The sequence below is a fragment of the Zalophus californianus genome, chromosome 17 (genome assembly GCF_009762305.2).
Source record: "Zalophus californianus isolate mZalCal1 chromosome 17, mZalCal1.pri.v2, whole genome shotgun sequence".
Classification (NCBI taxonomy): domain Eukaryota; kingdom Metazoa; phylum Chordata; class Mammalia; order Carnivora; family Otariidae; genus Zalophus; species Zalophus californianus.
Window position 1 is genome coordinate 18,658,212 of NC_045611.1, and position 19,086 is coordinate 18,677,297.

Genomic DNA, 19,086 nt, shown 5'->3' on the forward strand with positions numbered 1-19,086 from the left:
AGCAGCGTCCGGTCAGACCCGGCCCAGACAGCCGAGCTAGTTGAGTAGACGCCACGGCGGGGCCGGGACCCTCTCGGAGGCGCGCGGCGCGAGCCAGTGACACACGATGGCGGGCGAGGAAGACCGCAGAGACGGGGACCCGGTATCAGTGGTGACCGTGCGGGTGCAGTACTTGGAGGACACCGACCCCTTCGCATGTGCCAACTTCCCGGAGCCGCGTCGGGCCCCCACCTGCAGCCTAGACGGGGCACTGCCCCTGGGTGCGCAGATACCCGCGCTGCACCGCCTGCTGGCGGCGCCGCTGAAGGTGAGGGGGCCCGGAGAAAGATTGGGGGCGATCAAAGGTTCATGGCGCCATGAAAGCCTTTGGGAGGTATCCCTCGGGGAGAGGCTGGAGCGGGTGCGCTGCTGCGGGAAAGTCTTGGACTGGGGACTTAAGGTCCACGCTGCCTCGCTTTCGCGGGACGCCTCTCAAGTTGAGGGAAGCTGAAGAAGGGAGATGGGAATTTGTGGTCTGCGCCACTCTGGCTGCCCCCTCGAAGTGAGGCCCACCTGAGGAGATGTTCGGGGTCCACTAGTTGCCTGTCTGCCTGGGTAACCGATCTGGATAAGGTGACGGTGGATGTTTGGGTGGTAGCGGACTAAAAGTTGGAGCTGGGGAAGCACCAGCTTCCACCTGCTTCAGGTGAGGTGGGGCGGGACCAAGAAGAGGGGCGGACCCGGGGCGGGCCACTGGGGGCGGCCAAGGCCTCGAGCGGTTTCTAGAGGCTGGATTGGGTCCTGCCGGATGGAGTGTTGCCCCTGTAGGTGGGGGCCCCGCTTGGGAGTGCCAGTAGAAGAGAGACTTCTCGTGGTGAGGTGAGTCTCTGGGAAGCGGTCCGGCCCGGGACACGCCGAGAGCTGGTGGCTGCACTGGTGGAAAAGCCCTTTGAGTCACCGCCTCCACCATCCCGTACTCCCGCCGCAGCCGGCCCACTGCTAGAAGGGAGGGGGCGGGCCAGGCTAATTTTAAACCGCTAGCCTGCCCTAGTTTGCCTGCGTCCCGGAGCCGACTCGTGCACAGTGCTGGGAGAGGCCCTTTTTGAGATGGTTGGCCCTACCTCCCCTCCGGCTCCCGGCGCTCAGCCCCCTGCAGGCAGCGCTTTCCGGCGCGCTGGGTTTCCGGACCAGGACTCTGGGAGGCGCACTACCACCCCCAGGGTTCCCCGCCAGCCAGTACACACTGAGTGGTGAGGAAAAGGAGAGAGCTGGCGGGGGTGCCCTCCCCTGCTCCCAGCCTTAGCTGGGGGGCGAGTTACGCAAACTTGCCCCCCAGGCCCGGGGTCTCCCCTGGAATGTGCCCCGGGCGCCGGGCCCCCAGCCTGCATTCCTCGCTCTGCGGGCCAGCCCCGCCTCTGAGCGCGGGCGGGAGAGTTAGTGAGATTATTGGCGGGGGGAGTGGCGCGTGTCCGGGCAGAGCCCGGGCTTCAAGGCCACGGCTTGAAGGTTGCAGTACGCTGCCCACTTTAGTGTTTTGATGCAACCCCTTTTGTCCTGCCCTGTAAAGGGCAATCTGAGGTGGGCCTGGAAGGAACACCTCCAGCCCGAGGCCACCTTCAATTCAGGATGGGCGCTGGAAAGGGGTGTTGAACCGAGTCTAGGTTCCTGCCTTCACGCTCCTGGAACTCCTGGTGCTGAAATAAGCCTGGTGCATTACAGAGAACATAGTATTCCTCCCAGCCCCCACTCTAGGACAGGACTTAGCCCTGACAGACCTTTTCCCAATTAGGGGCAGATTTGGGAGGTCAGCAACAGAAAAGAACAACCCCCTCTTCTTCCCCTCATTTAGGGACCCATCTCCCTGCTGCACCAGGTGCTCTGTACTCTTAGCTAAAGACTAAAGAGCTCAGATGGAGAATGTGTTAAGTACTCCCCAGCTCAGACATTCCTGGTCTCCCCACCTTTAGGATCTCCCACTTGGTGTACCTGAGGACTACCATATCCCCCACAGGCAGGATATGCTGGTGGGCACACTGAGTTACCACTGTGCCTGTAGCCAGGATTCCCTGGGGCTGGCAGCTGTGCCAGGAATGGTCAGATACACTGTGATGTGCTCATCCCAAATATAAACTGTGACCACAGCCCCGGAATAGACGGCTGGAGGAAGAAGGGCTGAGAATAGGGTAGGGGCAGGGACATCAGAGAGCTGAGAGAGGGGGAGCAGGGCTCCTCCTTGCAGGAAACGTCAACAGCTCTCGTTCCTCCCCTCCTCCTATAAGTGTATGCCCCAGGGGCACAGACATGACTCAAGCCTGCCTACATAGCCCTATAGAGGGGAGAGGTGGCCCAGAAACTCAGGCATTCCCATCCCAGGCCTAGAGCAGGAATAAGAAGGAGATCACCACTCAATACATTATCCTCTGTACATCTGTCCAGTAGAGGAACAGGACACAGACAAGTGACGACATCTGCCCTCCCACTCTGGGCACTGACCTTCATCATCCCTGCAGACCCTGCTCCCTCCCTGGGAATATAGGAAGGCCCAGCCTACTTTCTCTCTGGAGCTCCACCCCCACATACCCCATTGGGCTGGGCCTAGCCACTAGAGTTCCCCTGGGGGCTTCCTTTTTAAACCGTTTAGAGCTTTCAGATCTGAGAAGGCCTTGCTCATTTCCTCCTAGTCTAGGAGGAAGCTCCTTGCCACAGCCTCTGACTCATCTCCTGGACTTGGGTGGGAGTGGGAGGGGTGAGGGGGGTGGGGAGGGTCCTGGCAGTGCCTTGGGCCATGCCTGGTGTCCCCAGGGGAATATTAGGAATATCTGTCTTCCCTCTGCACAAGCCTCTCCCAGCCCAGGGACCTGCCCCTGTCCAGGGGAGAACCTGACCCTCTGGCCCTGCATTTCATCTCTTTACCCAGAGCTCTGCTACATTTTGGTCTTCTGGGCAGTGCCTCAGGAACCCGTCTCTGACACCTAAAGGCCCTGCCACGTCTGAGATAGCATTGACTTCTCCCTGGGCTCTGGGCACAGAGACCTGAGTCCTGCTCTGACCCTGATGCAAAGGCCCGAGGAGCCCCCTACTTCTAGCAGCAGGGATAGCCCTAGAAATCTGTCTGGGACCAGTAACTGTTTCCCCAGCTGTGGCTAAAGATTAGAGGAGAACAGGGGTGGCACTGTCCTGGGATGTTTCTTGACCTTGCACCCTCCCTACTCCAGCCTCAGTTTACCTCTCAGGAGCAGTTGTGGCAAGGGGGCTAAAGTGTGAACCTGATCTGCTGGGACAGGGACCAACTGGAGGGATCCCAGAGGAGGTTTAAGGGTAAGATGGGGTGCTCTGGTGATGAACGGAGTCCTTTATTTCCCTGATATGGAGGTCTTTTGGGGAGACTAGAAGTTTGGGATGCGGACATGAGTTATGGCCTTCTCCCAGCTTTCTCTGGGGCCACCATCCATGTCCAATTTACTGGTCATTCTGGGGTCAGGCTGGGATGCAGCCTGGTGAGGGACCCCAGGACCTAGGTCCTTGCAGATGTAGGCATTGTTACCTTGGCGTGTATGGTGCGTATGTGTTCATTTGTGTTCCCTTGCTACAACCGGGAGGACCAGTTCGGGGTATTTGCTGAGTCCAGAAAGCTGAGGGGTGGTCTTCAGCCCTTGGCAACACTACATGCTCCAGCCCTCCGCTCCACCTCCCCTCCAGGGTTCCCTGGAGCACTTCCAAAGTCCATCCACCCAAGACCTAGGTCAGGTAGCCCTGGTTCCATTCCTGGATGTGCAGCCTGGGGCATATTCACTGAGTTCCTGAGCCTTGGTTTCCTCACCTGTAAAAAGGTTGTCAGGAGAGGGGCACCTAGCTGGCTCAGTTGGTAGAGCATTTGACTCTTGATCTCAGGTTTGTGGGTTTGAGCCCCAATTTGGGCGCAGAGATTGCTTACGTAGATAAAACTTAAAAAAAAAAAAGGAATAGCAGGAGAATCAGATAACTAGGCAACCTGATATGTGACACAGGGGAGGCCAACTTTTTTTTTTTAAGATTTTATTTATTTATTTGAGAGAGAAAGAATGAGACAGAGAGAGCCTGAGAGGGGGGAGGGTCAGAGGGAGAAGCAGACTCCCCGCTGAGCAGGGAGTGCGCTGCGGGACTCGATCCCAGGACTCCAGGATCATGACCCAAGCTGAAGGCAGTCGCTTAACCAACTGAGCCACCCAGGCGCCCAGGGGAGGCATAACTATTATGGGTTTCCCTCCTCAAGGCCCATCCATAGTGTCTCATCCAGGAAGTCATGGTCTCGTTGGAAACCCAAGATAACAGTAGAAGGAGGGTCTCATGTTTAAAGTTTATTTATTTGTTTGTTTGTTTAAGTAATCTCTACACCCAACGTGGAGCTTGAACTCATGACCCCAAGATCAAGAGTTGCATGCTCTGGGGTGCCTGGGTGGCTCAGTCGTTAAGCATCTGCCTTCAGCTCAGGTCATGATCCCAGGGTCCTGGGATCGAGCCCCTCTCCCTTTCCCCCTGCTTGTGTTCCCTCTCTCGCTGTGTCTCTCTCTGTCAAATAAATAAATAAAATATTTTTTTAATTAAAAAAAAAAAGTTACATGCTCTCCAAATGAGCCAGCCAGGTGCCTCAAGGGTCTCGTGTTTATAGGAGAGCAAAAGAAAAAAGCAGTTAGCAAAATTATTTCCTAAAACAGGAGTCCTTCAGCATATAATTCTGCCCTCTTCTCCATCTTCTTTCCCTGCCCCTGGTGTGTTCATTCTCTCCTGATTTGCAGTTATGAAAAATATTGGGGAGTAGACACCATGGTCCCCTAAGTTTGGCCCTGCATTTAAAGCCATATGTAATGAGTTGGTGTAGGCTGTCAGAAGAGCCTGAGCCCAGAGAACCAAGAGAAAAGTGGGCTGGATGCTGAAGGGAGGGGCTGAGCCTGGGAAGAATGGAGAGGACTGTACTCCAAAACAGAAACAGAGAAGCGTGCAAGACAAGAACCAGGAGGGAGTCAAGGATGTGGGCCCACACGGGCCCTGTGCTGACCCTCAGCACTGTCAGTAGGCTTATTCTGGCCTGGCCCAGCCCCAGGGTGTGAGAAACAAACCCCAGAGGTTTGGCTCTCAGAAGGGTGACCCGAGCAAGGGGCCAGGGGTGTGAGGGACAAGCACCACCCAGCTGGCAGTAAGTCTCTGTTCTTTGCTACCTTAGCCCACCCTCCCCCATCTCCACCCAGGACAGGCGGCTGGGTTGGGGGGTATCATCCTGGAGGCTTTGGGCTGGCTGTTACCTCAGGACTCCTCTAGGGAGGCCACTGCTGCCACCATGGAGGGAAAGGGGTTAAACCTGCTCATCTGAGGAGGCTGGATGATGGAGCACTTGGCCTTCAGGACCTTACCCCAAATACATGCAGGCCTTCTGGAAGGAGAGAGCCATTCTCTGCTCACTTGGGATTAGAGCACACAAGCATGCTTGCAGGAGGGGAAGAGAGCCTGCCAGAGCCGAGCTTTCTGGGGATGTGCTTCTTGGACCTGTGCTCCAGCAGAGCATATATGTATAGCACAGACCATGAACCTGGGTGTGGAAGTACATACCAGGTATAATCTGATCACCCCTCCAGTGTTTAGCTTTACAGCACTCTGCCCCTCTCCTTGCTTAGCACTCATGGCCCTTGTACTTCTACATGTATTTGTAGCCTTTTTCTGAGGCGAGCCTGCCTGCCTCCCCAGCTGGGCTGGAAGGCAGGAAAAGCAGAAGCAGTATCTTCTTCCCCACTATGTCTTCAACACCTAAAACCAGCCTGGTTCATGAATGTTTGAATGAGTGAACTAGTCTGTGTGTGTGTGATCTGGGGGATCCCTGAAGGAATCTGTTGCTCTGGGGCTAGGGCAGGGTTGTGTGGAGATGTTTCTCTAGGGTCCCAGGATCCTCTAGTCCAAGGTGGAAGGAGATGCAGCTGTGCCTGGATGGGGGTGGGGTGGGCCGGCTGCTGAGTCATCGTGTGGGAAGAGGGATCAGGAGGAATGTGGGGCGGCCCTCAGCTGAGCTGGCCCAGGACGGAGTACCCCAGCCCTGGGGCCTTGCCTCGCATCTCAGGCCTGTTCCTGTTAGGCCCTGGAGAAGACAACTCTGCTCCCAGGGAGGGGAGAGAGGCCAGGCCCGCCCAAGGCGCCCAAGGGAGGGCAGGCAGCCAGGCAGGAAGTGGGACAGAGAACAGGCCGGAGTGTTTGTCCTATGTCCCATGTCCCAGGCGAGACGGGGTGGGGGAGGGGGGCGGGAGGAGAGGGGGCGTCACCCAAGGGCCTCAAGGCTGAACTGCCAGGAAGGAGGGGGGTCAGGCTCTCAGGCATGAGCCGGGGTGCAAAGCAGAAACAGGGGTAGGGGCAGGAGCTGGACTCCCTTCCCCCCCAGGGGACCAAATGCCGCTGGAAGCCCTTGGACTGGACCCAGAGCAGGGTAGGGCTGGCAGAACAGCAGGCCGAATGATGGGATTGACTTCCCCAGTAAGAGGGAAGCCAGGAAACACCCTGCTTCTCCAGAAGCGGGCTCTCCCTGGGCCATGGTACGGCAAGGAGCAGGCCCGCTCAATTGAAGGGGACTTTGCTGAGCCCTGCATACTGGCTTTGTGCTACGGGGGAGGTGTCTCGAAGGGGCACAGTGCCGCCCTCAGACTCTGGAGTCACTCCACTAGGGTACTTCTTAAGAGGGCAGTGTCACGCCTGGTGGGGGTGGATGGGAGCCAGGCTGGAGGCATGGTAGGGATACCTGGGAAGCAGAGAAGCGGACAGAACGTGTGCCTTGTACAATGCAGGTTTCAGGGACCCAGTGCACACTGATGGCGTCAGACCCTAAAACCTGGTTTTCAACCTGGAGGCCTCTGAGGTCCAGGCCACTTGGGGCAGGGCAAAGACCCTGAAGCCTAGAGGGACTGACAGCCTATAGATTACCCAAAGCTCCTCACGGTCTCAATTCAGGGAGACACCACACACACACACACACACACACACACACACACACACACACGCCCACTGTCCTGGAATGGGTCACTGTGCCCCGACACACACACACACACACACACACACACACACACACACACACACACACACACACTCCCAGCACGCACACGCACACACACACACACACACACACACACACACACACACACACACACACACTCCCTCCCAGCTGGGTTTTCACCAGCATTAACACTTTCTCCCTGGGCTTGACTGCTTTGTGGATGCAGCTTATCACCCCCAGGGCTGTGAACGTCCTTGAAAGCAGGAGCTCCCGCCCATCTTTATTCCCCTTCCTTATTCATGTTCATTAGCTCAACAGTGTTTAGTGAGCATTTACTGTGAGTCAAAAGCTGTGCTAGGCTCTGCAGATACAGCATGGGGCAAGACAGACACGGTGCCTGAACCCAGAGAACTCATGGTTAGTGGGGAAGAAGAGTAGTGTATGGGACATTATCACGCTGTGTGGAAGGCCTCACACATGGGAGCTATACACATGGAGTGGAATGGGTCGCCTAGCATTGGCTAGAGGAGTCCAGGAGAGCGTTCCAAAAAACCATTACCTGATCTGAAACCTACAGAATGGGTAGGTGTTAGCTGGAAGACATAGCACGTACAAGGGGCAAGAAAGCCTGGCCCCTGGGGTGCGTGGGCACTGCACATAGTAGGCCTGGGAGAGATGGCTGTCGACGGAATGTGTCGCTGCAGTGCACACCCTGTGGTATGCCACTCTGCCAGCTCTCTGAGTGGGAGGTGGGAGGGCATGGGGTCTCTGTACATACCCTGCCACCTCTTTCCCCCAGCTGGAGGACTGTGCCCTGCAAGTGTCTCCTTCTGGATACTACCTGGACCCTGAGCTGTCTCTGGAAGAGCAGCGGGAGATGCTGGAGGGCTTCTATGAAGAGATCAGGTCAGAGCTGATGGGACCAGGAAGGCAAGGCTGGCCCCCACCCTTGCTTCTACCAGGGGCTGGCTCAGGTGTCAGCAGGCAAGACACCTGATCTCTAGCCTAGGCTGTGGGTTACCTCCTGCCAGGGGATGGTGCTAGGGGAATCCCAAGGCCTGGCCAGTGTTACCTGAGGCCCGGGAGGTGTGTGGGGGGGGTGGGGGCGCTCTTGCCCATACCTGAGATACCTATGTTTGCACAAACCCTCTTGTTGGGGGGGAAGGAGTTGGGCCAGGGTTGGCAGGTGGGGTGGTCTTTAGCTGCCCTGGTGTGGGAGCAGGGACTCTGAGGAATGACCTGGAAACTGCTGACGAGGCTGCTTGATTCCAGCAAAGGGAGGAAGCCTACACTCATCCTGCGTACTCAACTCTCTGTGAGGGTCAGTGCCATCCTGGGTAAGTGTATGAGGGCATTGGAGTCCAGGAGTCCCCCCTCCCCACCCATGCTGGCTCAGTTTCTTTCAGGCCTGTGCTGGACAGTGGACAAGGCGCGTGGGAGACAGGATGCGTGGCCCTCCCCATTCCTATCCTGACCTCTCTCCCCAGGGCCAGGGCTGATGCTGCAGCTAAACTGCAATGGGGGTTGCCCAGAGTCAGGGAGTGGAGGAGAAGGTTGGGGGTTCAAGAGTGCTAGAATATTCTTTGGTGGGGGATTGTGTCCCAGTAGAGGAGGGTGTCTGTGCCCCCTTGAGCCTTCTGTGCCCACCTACCCCTTGCAGAAAAGTTGTATGGCTCCAGTGGCCCTGAGCTGCGTCGCTCTCTCTTCTCACTAAAGCAGATCTTCCAGGTGAGGCCCAGAAGTGGGCTGGGGGTGGGCGTCCAGCCTGAGCCCTGCTTAAACTCCCCCATGGTGTCCCCAGGAGGACAAGGACCTGGTGCCCGAATTTGTGCATTCAGAGGGGCTGAGTTGCCTGATCCGTGTGGGTGCTGCTGCTGACCACAACTACCAGAGCTACATCCTCCGAGGTCAGCCCCATCCCTCCCCCATGCCCCCTGCCTTCAGCGACCCCTTTCTGACCTTTTCTTGTCCCTGTGTCCCCAGCACTAGGCCAGCTGATGCTGTTTGTGGATGGGATGCTGGGCGTGGTGGCCCACAGTGAGACTGTGCAGTGGCTGTACACACTGTGCGCCAGTGTGGTAAGTGGCCTTCCACACAGCCATGCACCCTTCCCCACTGCCTCGCTCTGACCTCAGTCGGCTCTTCTTCAAAGTGGGCTGGAATGAGTGAGACTGAGGCTCCTCTAAGGCTAGGAGGCACTCCCAACACCTGGACCTAGGGCCAGGGTCTTTCTGCCTAGACTCTCCTCTCCGGGTCCAGCCCCAGAAGCCCTTACCCCTCCCCAGCAGGAGCTAGCACAAGTCTGGCCCATGCCCCACTCATATGTGGTGACCCCTCCCCCAGTCCCGCCTGGTGGTGAAAACGGCCCTGAAGCTGCTGCTGGTGTTTGTGGAATACTCTGAGAACAACGCACCGCTGTTTATCTGCGCAGTCAACTCTGTGGCCAGCTCCACAGGTGAGAGACTGTCCCTTCCTCCCCCACCATTCAGAGCCCTCTCTCCTACCTGTCCCTGCATGATCGCTCCCCTTTCTGTGTGTCAGGCTCTCTTCCTTGGGCCAATCTGGTGTCCATCCTAGAGGAGAAGAATGGCGCTGACCCTGAGTTGTTGGTGTACACAGTCACCCTCATCAACAAGGTGGGGGGGCCCTGAGAAGGGGGGAGAACCAGGTGCCAATTCTGGGCCCCTAAGGCTCCTAACTTCCGGTCAGCCTTAGCCTCGCCCCCCCATCCCCAATCCTCTAGACACTGGCAGCACTTCCGGACCAGGACTCCTTCTATGATGTGACAGATGCGCTGGAGCAGCAGGGCATGGAGGCTCTGGTCCAGCGCCACTTGGGCACCTCGGGCACTGATTTCGATCTGCGCACACAGCTTGTGCTCTATGAGGTAGGCTCGGACATCTGGGCGCGACTGGAAGGGAGGGAAGAGGTGCAGTTCCCCAGCACCCCACCCTACCTATGCGAGTCTCAGCGGCTTGGATCTGGGTCCACCTCCACTAGAATGCCCTGCGGTTGGAGGATGGAGACATTGAGGAAGCCGCTGCAGGTGGGCGGCGGGAACGCAGAAAGCCCTCTTCGGAGGAGGGCAAGAGGAGCCGCCGGTCTCTAGAAGGCGGGGGCTGCCCTGTGCGCTCCTCCGAGCCTGGGTAAGAACGTGCCTTTGCACATGGGGAGGGGTGGATCCGCCTGCAGTGGCCTGGTCCGTTGACAGGCCCCGCCTCCAGCCCTGCAGGCCCTGCCTCTAGCCGCACAGGCCCCGCCTCGCCGACCGGCCCCGCCTCCAGCCCTGCAGGCCCCGCCTCACCGACCAGCCCCGCCTCCAGCCCTGCAGGCCCTGCCTCTAGCCGCACAGGCCCCGCCTCGCCGACCGGCCCCGCCTCCAGCCCTGCAGGCCCTGCCTCTAGCCGCACAGGCCCCGCCTCGCCGACCGGCCCCGCCTCCAGCCCTGCAGGCCCTGCCTCTAGCTGCATAGGCCCCGCCTCGCTGACAGGCCCCGCCTCGAGCCCCTCGGACCCCGCCTCAACCGTAATCTCCACCTACTCCGCTGGCTCGGCCCTGGCGAAGGGCCTGGCTCCCAGCCCCATGGGCCCAGCTTCTGGTCTCTGTACCTCGGTGAACCTCTTTCCCGCCATCTCCGTGGGGCCCTCAGCCGACAGCTCCAGCGAGAGGAGCATCTACAAGTAAGTAGGGAGATAGAGGCTGCCCCTAGAGTCCTCTCTCCAGCTGTCCCTCCACTCTGAGCCCCTCCACAGGCCCTCCGCCTCCTCTGCCCAAACTCCTCTGCCCAAACGCGTGCTTTCTCTTTCTTTCCAGACTTCACCAAACTGCTCCTGTTTGGTAAGTGACTGCTGGGGGGTGGGGTTCTGCTCTGACTGGACCTCTTTGTCCTGCTGCTTGTCTTCATATTTTCCTGGCATTCTGCCTGTCCTTGCCCCTTTGTCATCTATGCCCTTGCCCCCCTTCTTTGTTTCTCTGCCGCTATCTCTTGACTCTCTTGTTCTGCTCCATCTTTGTCTCCTACTGCACCCTGTCCTGCTTCATGTCCGTCTCTCCCCTCCATTTCCAGTTTCCTCACGTCCTGCCTCCTCCACGCCTCCTCTTCCCACTGGGGCTGGGAAGGAACCCCTGGTGCTACTGCCCAGCTCTGTGTGGGTATGAGCTGCTGGGCTTTGGAGTGGAGCAGGCATCACAATTACCATCTCTTCCTCTCACCCCCCCACCCAGGGCCCCAGAGAGCCCACCTGTCCCTCAGTCCCCTACTGAGCAGGCCAGGCTGGAGTAAGTACAGAGGCCAGCCTGCCAGGCTTGCCATGTGCTCAGGGCTTCAGCATTGCTTCCCCCCAGCGGGGGTTCCATGTGCCTCATGCAGCCAGAGCTGGGGGACTCTCAGGCCCTTCCGCTCCCAGACATACGCCTCCTCCGTTATCCAAGGGGAAGGGAAGCAGCTCACTGGGGTCATAGTGGTCCCTGTGCTTCAACAGTGACACCTTAACAGCTTTAACCAAAAATGAGGACACAGACTCCCAACCTGGGGCCCAGTCTCCCAGGAATAGGGCAGGGGGGTATCCAGGGTGCTGTATGGCATCGGGATAAAGGAGCAACCTAGGACTGAGGGAAGGGCAGGGACTGAGGGCCAACAGAGGCTGGAGGGCTGAAAAAAAGACACTGGGATCACATTCATTATTTTAACATAAACTGAGTGCCTGTTGTGGTAGCTCAGTCAGTAAAGCATGAGACTCTTAAGCTAAAGCCTGTTGTTTACTGGGCCCTTTTCTAGGCATGGGTCATAGCTCTCAGAAGCTGCCAGACATGGGACAGCCTGGTGTACCCACTGGAACAGCTGTCCCCTTCCCCTGCTCTGAGGGTCCTTGTCTAGAATCAAGACAGTGAACAGGAACAGCAGCAAGCAAGGTTGCAAGTTAGATGTTAAGCAGAACTTCTCTCCATATGTTGAACTGGGGATGCTGGGTTGGCACTGACCCTCCCCAGATATGGAGGACTGAACAGGGGCTGGCTTGGGGGGTAAGTCCTGGGTCTGCTCAGCGCATGGACTGTTCTCTGTGTGTCTCTGTGTGCCTGCAATTTGGGGCAGTGCCCAGGGGCCCAGCAAGGCATGTACACCACCCTGGGCTGGGGTGTGTCAGACACCCTCACTGACAAGTGCTTCCCTCCAGAACCCGATTCCTGGAGAATGTGGCAGCGGCAGAAACAGAGAAGCAGGCTGCACTGGCCCAGGGCCGGGCAGAGACATTGGCTGGGGCCATGCCTGATGAGGCCGATGGACACCCAGGTGAGTAGGTGGGTGGGCAGAATCCATTCATGTTGCCCTTTTGCTCCACAGAGGGCATGATGCTGACAGCTGCTGCTTTTTTCCAGATACCCGGGAACTATGGGGCTCCCCAGAACCAGGCCCTGCACCCAGAACCCCCGAGAGCCCTACCCCCCGAGGTCTGCTCCGGGCCCAGCGGCACCTTGAGCCAGAACCCAAGGTGCCACTGGCCCCACCAAGTGCCAAGGCTGAGCCCATTCAGGAGTTTCCTATCCGTGTACCCAAACTCTGCATTGGAGACCTGGACTTCTCAGATCTGGGGGAGGACGAAGACGAGGACATGCTGAATGTGGAGGCTGTGGAGGCTGTGAAAGGGGTCCCACCCCCACCACCCCCACTGCCTGTGCTCTCTGGAGGCCCCCCGCCTCCTCCGCCCCCACCTCCCCCACCCATCAAAGGCTCACTCCCACCACCTCCACCTCCAGCCGCCCCCCTTCCTCCCTCAGCACCTGATGGTCTAGCCCTCCCCACCAAGAGGAAGACAGTAAAACTCTTCTGGCGGGAGCTAAAGCTGGCTGGGGGCCATGGAGGCTCTGGGAGCCATTTTGGGCCTTGCCCCACCCTATGGGCCTCACTGGAACCTGTCTCGGTGGACACAGCCCGGCTGGAACACCTGTTTGAGTCCCGTGCCAAGGACGTGCTGCCTTCCAAGGTAAACCCACCCTCGTCTGCAGGGTAACCCCAGTGGAGGAAGGAGGCAGTCAGAGCTTAAGGGTCTGACCTGCCACTCATTTCCCACATGGGGGAACCGAGGCAAAGAAAGGCATCGAGTCTTGTCTGAGGTCTCTCAACAAGGTATCAGCAAAGCCCTAACTAGAATCTCAGCTCATCCCAAAGTCTTACACATCCCAGATCCCTGGTTGTGGGGTGACCGCACCATCTAGCCATTTCAAAGGGGCTTTAAGAGTGCCCTCTTATATTGTTGCCCCAGCTAGTTCCTTTCCCAATCTCATACCACTCTTCTCAACTTTAAAGAAAGCCGGTGAGGGCCGCCGGACAATGACCACAGTGCTGGACCCCAAGCGCAGCAACGCCATCAACATTGGCCTAACCACCCTGCCACCTGTGCATGTCATTAAGGCTGCCCTGCTCAACTTTGATGAGTTTGCTGTCAGCAAAGATGGCATTGAGGTGGGGATACCGGCTAGGGGTATTGGAGGGAGGTGGGAGGTTTTGCCCTCTCCTTTAGTCAGTGGGCATGGGCTTGGTATTTCTACAGAGCAGTCCCCAGACCCTGGGGATCCCCCAGATGACCTAGGGATGAGTCCAAACCAACTCCTGAAGCCTCAGGCCAGGACTGAGGGGACTATGTGGGGTGGTGGCTGCATCCTCAGAAACTGCTGACTATGATGCCCACGGAAGAGGAGCGGCAGAAGATCGAGGAGGCCCAGCTGGCCAATCCTGACGTACCCTTGGGCCCAGCTGAGAATTTCCTGATGACCCTTGCCTCCATTGGGGGCCTGGCCGCCCGCCTACAACTCTGGGCCTTCAAGCTGGACTATGACAGCATGGAGCGGGTACTTGGATTATGGGGGGGCGGGGCAGGAACGGGCGCAGGTGAGCACAAGGACCAGGTAGTTTGAGAGTCTCTCATCTCCCACTCCAGGAAATCGCAGAACCACTATTTGACCTGAAAGTGGGCATGGAACAGCTGGTACAAAATGCCACTTTCCGCTGCATCCTGGCCACTCTCCTGGCTGTGGGCAACTTCCTTAACGGTTCCCAGGTGAGTGGGAGCACACGAGGGCTGGTGGCCAGGGCTCTGGAGCCAGCCAGGCCCAGGCTCAGATGGGGTCCTTTCAGAGCAGCGGCTTCGAGCTGAGCTACCTGGAGAAGGTGTCAGAGGTGAAGGACACAGTGCGCCGGCAGTCACTGCTGCACCATCTCTGCTCCTTGGTGCTCCAGACCCGGCCTGATTCCTCGGACCTCTACTCAGAAATCCCTGCCCTGACCCGCTGTGCCAAGGTTAGCACCAGCCAGAAGCTTGGCTAAGACCAGCCACGGCAATGAGGGAGCGCAACTTCCTGGGGCTGGCTCTCCCTGTCTGGGCTGTTGTGCTGGAGTGTGCCCAGCTAGGTGTCTGCGTGGGCAGTGTCCTTGGCCAGAAACACTCTTTCCTCTACTGGCCTGGCTACACACACCTACTGTTTTTGGGTCTCCGTTTAGCCACCACTTCCCCCAAGAAAGCTTCCCTGTTCCCCATTAGATTAAATGGACTTGTCTCCTGCATTAGACTGTGAGCTTTTGGAGGGCAGGAGGCAGGTTCTTGGCTATCTGGGTCCCTAGGGCCCAAGCTGGCTGGCCTGACAGAGGCAGCCTCAGGTTGTGCCCTTCTGTGGGGGGGACAGCATGCATACCCCCTGCTTTTCCAGGTGGACTTTGAGCAGCTGACTGAGAACCTGGGGCAGTTGGAGCGTCGGAGCCGGGCAGCTGAGGAGAGCCTACGGAGCTTGGCCAAGCATGAGCTGGCCCCAGCCCTGCGTGCCCGCCTCACCCACTTCTTGGCCCAATGTGGCCGTCGTGTAGCCATGCTGCGGGTAGTGCACCGCCGTGTCTGTAACAGGTGGGCACACGGGCCAAAGAGGCAGGACTGCCACCACCATCCCTCAAACCCCACGCAGGACTCACCATCCCTCCTTACCCCGACCTGCTTAGGTTCCACGCCTTCCTGTTGTACCTGGGGTACACAGCCCCGGCGGCCCGCGAGGTGCGCATCATGCAGTTCTGCCACACGCTGCGCGAGTTTGCACTGGAGTACCGCACTTGCCGGGAACGGGTGCTGCAGCAGCAGCAGAAGCGTGCCACGTACCGTGAGCGCAACAAGACCCGGGGCCGCATGATCACGGAGGTGGGCACCCTTCCAGGTTTGGACTACCACCCCCTGTGGCTTCCTTCCCCTGCTCCCAGCTCATCCTTCTCTCCTCTGCAGACAGAGAAGTTCTCAGGTGTAGCTGGGGAAGCCCCCAGCAACCCATCTGTCCCAGTGGCTGTGGGCAGTGGGCCAGGGCGGGGTGATGCCGACAGTCACGCCAGCATGAAGAGTCTGCTGACCAGCAAGCCTGAAGACACCACACATGGCCGCCGCAGCAGAGGTTGGACCTGGGGCCACTGGGAGCAATGGGCTTTGGGGTCACCTTGACCTGACTTCCCCATCTGGTCTCCCTTAGGCATGGCCCAGAGCGGCTCCCCAGTCATGCTGACAGCAATGGGGTCCTCCATTGCACCCCCAGAAGAACCCCCAGGCTCCGGTTTACCCAGTGACACTTCAGATGAGATCATGGACCTGCTGGTGCAATCAGTGACCAAGAGCAGTCCCCGTGCCTTAGCTGCTCGGGAACGCAAGCGTTCCCGGGGCAACCGCAAGTCTTGTGAGTACTCCCCAAATGCCCACTACCCACTTTAATCCCATCAACCCCCTTCCAACCCTGCTCTGTCCCTGCAGTGAGACGGACGCTGAAGAGCGGGCTTGGAGAGGACCTGGTGCAGGCACTGGGACTGAGCAAGGGTCCTGGCCTGGAGGTATGAAGGCGCCGCCTCCAGGGCACCTACCTGTCGGGGCCCCAGCCTGCAGTACAAGAGACTAGAGAGTGAGGAGGGATCAGCAGAATTTGGGCCTCTTCTCAACCCCAGGGCCACTTTGTGCCCAGTGGACAGTGCCTTGAGCAGTATTAGCTGTGCGTGCCTATGTGCAAGAGTGTGTGTGTGTGTGCATGTGTGTGTGTGCATGTGTGTGTGTGTGTGTACACACGTACTTGTATGAGCTCCCCGAATATGTGGAGTATAATAAAGTTTTCCTAGCCAACCCGAGCATTTTCCTGCTTTCGAGGTACCCACATTTGGTCTGTAGCAGGAGGCTAATACTGGCTACTGTACAGCAGGACTGGCTCTCCCTGCCTCGCCCTTCATTATCACCCACACAGCCATTAGCCACATTCTGAGCCATTTATTCAATAATCCTATACCTTAGACTGCTTTTGGGCCTGGACTAGGCAGGCCCTCCTTGCTCCTGGCATGGGGGCCATGCAGCCTGTGGCCGAAGTGTCAGGGGCTATAACCGCTTCATCTGCCGCCGCTCCTGTCGGCGCTGCCGTTTCTCATTGTGCTCTGGTGCTGGGGTGCCACCGTCTGCTGTGAACCAAGGGCCCAGCACATTCACCCAGAGGAGGTAAAGGGCCCGGCCCGGAGCCTAGGACAAAAAAGGTAACTTGAAGCCAGGGCAGGAAGTGAAAGAAGAGAAGGGTTAAATGCTCCAGCCCCGTCTTGGGAGCCCTACAGTCCACGCACCAGAAGCCAGAAGGACCAGATGTAGAGGGAGAAGCAGCTGAGCACCTGCACGATGGCTGTCAGTAGGATCACATCCTTAAGGTGCCTGTGGATAGAAGGGAGGCTGCAAGGGCCAAAAATAGTAGATGGGCCCCAGTTCATCTCCCTTCTACCCTCTTCAAGTTGCGGGCAGTTGTGGGTCTTGGGCTATCTGGGCCCCAAAACCCCAGCCCTGGGGCCGCTCACCTGGGCTGGCAGCGGGGGACACTCACTCTGCCATGCCCTGCTCCATGTTGAGGTCCATTCCACCATCCATCAGGGCCCCATCCTCAGAAAAGGCTGCCCGTGCCATGGAGCTCATAGAGTGGTAGCTGGCCCCATATACTGCCAGACTGAAGGCCAGGGCCATCTGCAGAATAAGAATGGTATCAAAGGCCAGCCAGTAATCCTATATGCTTATCCACTTCCCAGGATAGGGGACACTTACCCAGGCCCAAAATGAGGCAGATGAGTAGAAGAACACCAAGGTCACAAGACAGTAAATGGCCTGTAAGCAGATATATGATCAGGCTGGGATCAAAAGCTACCCTAAACCACGGGCCTTCCTCAACTCTGACCAAGAGTTATGCCAGGCTGTGGAAAGAGACAGGCTGTTTCTCATAGGATTGGTCTGTTCCCTGAGTCCCCAGACTCCCCTCTGATATGTCAGTCCAGGGGTCTGTTCCCTGAGTCCCCAGACTCCCCTCTGATATGTCAGTCCAGGAAAGAAGGCCCTGTGTATCTGGGATGGGAAGGATGGGCTCAAGTCCATCTGAGACTCAAACCCTCCTTTCATTTTTGGTTGTTTTGTTTTGACTACTCTGCACTTTCTTTGGGCTGGGATCCATTCTCTTTTTTTTTTTAAAGATTTTTAAAAGATTTATTTTTTTTTAAGATTTTACTTATTTATTTGAGATAGAGGGAGCATGAGAAGGGCGAGGGTCAGAGGGAGACACAGACTCCCCGCTGAGCAGGGAACCCGATGCGGGACTCGATCCCAAGACTCCAGGACCATGACCTGAGCTGAAGGCAGTCGCTCAACCAACTGAGCCACCCAGGCACCCCAAGATTTTATTTATTTGACAGAGACACAGAGAGAGAGGGAACAGAAGCAGGGGGAGTGGGAGAGGGAGAAGCATGCTTCCCTAGGAGCAGGAAAGGACCCTGGGATCATGACCCAAGCCAAAGGCAGACGCTTAACAACTGAGCCACCCAGGTGCCCCTCATTTCTTTTCTTTTTTTTTTTAAGATTTTATTTATTTGAGAGAGAGAGAGAATGAGAGAGAGAGAGCATGAGAGGGTCAGAGGGAGAAGCAGACTCCCTGCTGAGCAGGGAGCCCAACGCGGGACTTGATCCCAGGACTCCAGGATCATGACCTGAGTCGAAGGCAGTTGCTTAACCAACTGAGCCACCCAGGCGCCCCATCCCCTCATTTCTTTTTAATTGTAGTTTTCTTTTGGAAAACTACACATGGTTGTCACATACCACCACCCCCCACCCACCCCCACCCCCACCAGAGCTGACTGTGGGATCTCGGGTGGGCACAGTAGCAAGGAGGTAGGTACTTACATTGGCCCCCAGTATGATCCGCAGATAGAACTTCAGAGTCTCTCTGTTCTCTTCAAATATCTGCTTCTTCCCTCTCGTGCCCACTTTTCCCTTGGGCTGCAGAGGGATGGTAAGATGCTGTCAGAGCCCTCCTCAGCCAGGGTCCTCCTTACCCTCCCCCCAAGTCTGGTTAGGTACAGACCCTATTACACCTGCACCTAAGCCAGTTCCCCATGTGCTCAAATCAAGCACAATCCTTGGGATACCCACCCCTCCTCCCGTCCATCCTGCTTAAGGCTGACACCATCTGTGCAACACCCCTACCAATGATCGCCTCCTGTTCACCCTGGAACAATCCAACACTAGGCTGATATCTCCTGGCTCCGCTGATAAGGTCCAGCTTTGGGTTGACTACCCCTTCAAGGGGGACTCCCGAGTGGCGCTGAATGGTGCGCCCCTCCGGCCTCTGCTGGAGTAGTCCAGATCTCGGCTGACGCCCACCCCTTTCAGGCCCCTAAGGTCTCCGACCAGGTCTGGTACAGTCTGGTACTGACGCCCACTCCCCTCCCGCACCGCTTCTGCTATGGCGGTGCACCCCTCCATTCCCCCGCGCTAGCTCTAGTAGGGTCTGGCCACTGTATGGCGCCCCCCTCTGGCGGACCCGCTTCCTTTGATATCCTTCCTCTGTTTTCAGTCTCCCGGCCCCGGGAATCCTCTGCCGTTGCGAACCCCGCCCTACCCGCCCTCCTTACCGCCATGGCGCGACGCAAACACCCAGCGAGAAAAACAAGGGAGAGCGACCGAAACCGCGGTCAGTAGGTACCACATCGGCAGCACAGGCACTTCCGGTGCAGACCCAAATCGTCACAACTGTGACGGAAGTGGGGAGGGTCCACTTCCTTCCCAAGGCCCGCCCCCCGG

At 57.8% G+C, this 19,086-nt stretch overlaps 2 protein-coding genes across 4 annotated transcripts; one reads left to right on the plus strand and one right to left on the minus strand.

Annotated features, from left to right (window-relative positions):
- Nucleotides 1-24: 24 nt before the first annotated feature.
- On the plus strand, nt 25-16,118 carry FHOD1 (formin homology 2 domain containing 1). 2 transcript variants are annotated; one of them, XM_027620249.2, is made up of 22 exons: nt 25-307; nt 7,785-7,891; nt 8,258-8,322; nt 8,646-8,713; nt 8,787-8,892; nt 8,969-9,063; nt 9,329-9,440; nt 9,527-9,621; nt 9,729-9,872; nt 9,986-10,131; nt 10,210-10,665; nt 12,160-12,275; nt 12,362-12,966; nt 13,290-13,445; nt 13,649-13,831; nt 13,921-14,040; nt 14,118-14,279; nt 14,687-14,877; nt 14,970-15,162; nt 15,244-15,406; nt 15,482-15,682; nt 15,757-16,118. In XM_027620249.2, the coding sequence occupies exons 1-22, from the start codon at nt 107-109 to the stop codon at nt 15,837-15,839; spliced, it is 3,768 nt and encodes a 1,255-aa protein (XP_027476050.1). In that variant the 5' UTR covers nt 25-106; the 3' UTR covers nt 15,840-16,118. The 2 variants fall into 2 exon arrangements, with proteins under 2 accessions (XP_027476050.1, XP_027476051.1); XM_027620250.2 differs by lacking the exon at nt 25-307 and having other exon boundaries at nt 7,806-7,891; nt 8,208-8,322.
- A 124-nt stretch (nt 16,119-16,242) lies between these two features.
- Nucleotides 16,243-19,033, minus strand: TMEM208 (transmembrane protein 208). Of its 2 annotated transcripts, none has more exons than XM_027620246.1 (6): nt 18,918-19,033; nt 18,187-18,282; nt 17,065-17,124; nt 16,850-16,986; nt 16,599-16,683; nt 16,243-16,500 (listed from the first exon to the last, which is right to left on the minus strand). In XM_027620246.1, the coding sequence occupies exons 1-6, from the start codon at nt 18,921-18,923 to the stop codon at nt 16,363-16,365; spliced, it is 522 nt and encodes a 173-aa protein (XP_027476047.1). In that variant the 5' UTR covers nt 18,924-19,033; the 3' UTR covers nt 16,243-16,362. The 2 variants fall into 2 exon arrangements, with proteins under 2 accessions (XP_027476047.1, XP_027476049.1); XM_027620248.2 differs by lacking the exon at nt 18,918-19,033 and adding an exon at nt 18,490-18,698 and having other exon boundaries at nt 16,250-16,500.
- Nucleotides 19,034-19,086: the final 53 nt, after the last annotated feature.

Bases quoted from the DNA above. Each gene is read 5' to 3' on its own strand.
- FHOD1 (XM_027620249.2), top strand. From the start codon at position 107: ATGGCGGGCGAGGAAGACCGCAGAGACGGGGACCCGGTATCAGTGGTG. The intron at 308-7,784 runs GTGAGGGGGCCC...TCTTTCCCCCAG, and splicing joins TGCTGGCGGCGCCGCTGAAG to CTGGAGGACTGTGCCCTGCA. The intron at 8,893-8,968 runs GTCAGCCCCATC...CTGTGTCCCCAG, and splicing joins CCAGAGCTACATCCTCCGAG to CACTAGGCCAGCTGATGCTG.
- TMEM208 (XM_027620246.1), bottom strand. The intron at 16,987-17,064 runs GTAAGTGTCCCC...CTTATTCTGCAG, and splicing joins CTGCCTCATTTTGGGCCTGG to ATGGCCCTGGCCTTCAGTCT. The intron at 16,684-16,849 runs GTGAGTGTCCCC...TTCTATCCACAG, and splicing joins ATGGAGCAGGGCATGGCAGA to GCACCTTAAGGATGTGATCC.